The sequence below is a fragment of the Fibroporia radiculosa genome, assembly GCF_000313525.1.
Source record: "Fibroporia radiculosa TFFH 294 genomic supercontigs, scaffold10146, whole genome shotgun sequence".
NCBI lineage: Eukaryota > Fungi > Basidiomycota > Agaricomycetes > Polyporales > Fibroporiaceae > Fibroporia > Fibroporia radiculosa.
In genome coordinates, this window is record NW_012132955.1 from 1,142 (window position 1) to 2,823 (window position 1,682).

The 1,682-nt window shown below is 51.7% G+C and overlaps 1 protein-coding gene across 1 annotated transcript; it reads right to left on the reverse strand.

Annotated features, from left to right (window-relative positions):
• Positions 1–413: 413 nt before the first annotated feature.
• On the reverse strand, positions 414–840 carry FIBRA_09123 (uncharacterized protein; the record flags this gene model as incomplete). The annotated part of the gene is made up of 3 exons (XM_012321452.1): positions 414–510; positions 568–575; positions 634–840. The coding sequence occupies 3 exons, from the start codon at positions 838–840 to the stop codon at positions 414–416; spliced, it is 312 nt and encodes a 103-aa protein (XP_012176842.1).
• Positions 841–1,682: the final 842 nt, after the last annotated feature.

The following is a 1,682-nucleotide window of genomic DNA, read 5'->3' on the forward strand; positions in this document are numbered from 1 at the left end:
TTTGCCGGAGAGATAGCGTTGGGACAGCCCAAATCTCGGAGTCTCTCTGGGATGCACGTGACCTTATTGGTTCGATCGCCGCATGATTCAGATTAGCCTCCGGCCGGCTGGGTCGACTCGATCTTTGCCAATCCATCCTCCTCCCCTCCGACGCTGTCTTCGCGGCTCGGTTTTAACTTTCGGCTCTAAGTACGGCTGCCGTCTCGTGCAGTTGCCGAAACATACAAACATATGTGCCAAGTCATTGTTTTGTGCTTTGAACGGCGCGGTCTGACACGTCTCCAGTGTGAATCGAGCATCGGCGGAGCCGTCGTTGGCACAGAGACTTTGTAGTCGGAAGATCGTATAGATACGTTATTTCTGTGTGAGTCTCAGTACAAACTCCTGGAATCGTTCCTCTACATGTTTCTGCGTCATTGTAACGATGGCGTTATCTTTTCTGGCGTCAAGGACTGGGCCGTGTTATACCCTTTCGTCGAGCAGAGGACATGGATGGGCACAGGAGGTTCACTGTCCAGCGTGTGTCATTAATCCAGAAAATGTGGACAGCCTTAGGTGAATACTCACATTCTGTTCTGATAAAATATCCCGGATCGATCTCATTTGCATCTCTCGTTGGATTCACCCACTCACAGGTCTTTCACGCACGCCATCGAGAGTCATTCCACTACCACTTCCGAAAATTGACAGAACATGACAAACGGTCCACTTGAGCGTTGTGGCGACTCCATAGATCGACGGATCCAAGTGCCTTGGGCGAGTGACTTCGCTCAGCCTTCCCATATCCTCCAGAGACAAAGTTACCCAGACCATCCATTCACCCATTCGTGCTGAAGACATCTGAGCGTGCAGCTAGCCAAGGGCACGACAATGTCTTGTTGCACGCGCCTGTCTCCACGATGCGAACTGTTGTTGCTCGACGCGCCTCGATCCCTGATATATCATACTGCTCTCTGCTCGCGGTCGCAAGCAAACGCTCCTGTCTGCCCACACTGAGCGCAGCACCACAGCTTGGTCTCCTCCGCTCTGTCTCGTCGCAAATGTCAGTAGACGATGCGTGTTCCCCCAATCACCAGATGGTGCGAAGCATGGCGGCCATAACAGGGATATCACGCGCAAGGGAGATATGGGGGTGGCCTTAGCTTGGCACCGTAGGTGCTATCAGAAAACAGCGAACAGAAAATTTTGAATGTATACTTGCCTGGCGAGTTTTGATGAATACCTTCCTTCGTGCGCGATTTCCCTTTTATGGTCGTCATGCTTTTAATTCTCTTTCTTCAGGGCTAGGGGTTACGTTTCGCCTGTGCGCCATCCGTGATTCTGCTTGAACGATGAATTAAGGGCCGCGTATTGGGTGGGAGTCAAACTGTCTTTGCGCGGGCAGAAGTCGCCTCCCCGCTCTACCTTCCTTCGTGCATATTTGGTGCGGGACATCACCGGGGAACGCTCTCCCGGCGACGAACATGTATTGGACGTAGAGGGTACACATCGTCCACGCATGAATTTCGTCATTGATGTGGCCAATTATAAGATCCCGCTTCTGGTTCTGCGCATGTCGTCTCTACACTCAATATGCATGCTATATCTCACACCTTTGAAACATGTGGCTTTACCCTGGACGAACGCAGCGACGGCCGTGGATGAGTATATACTTCAATAGAATATCCAGGCGAGCTCACGCA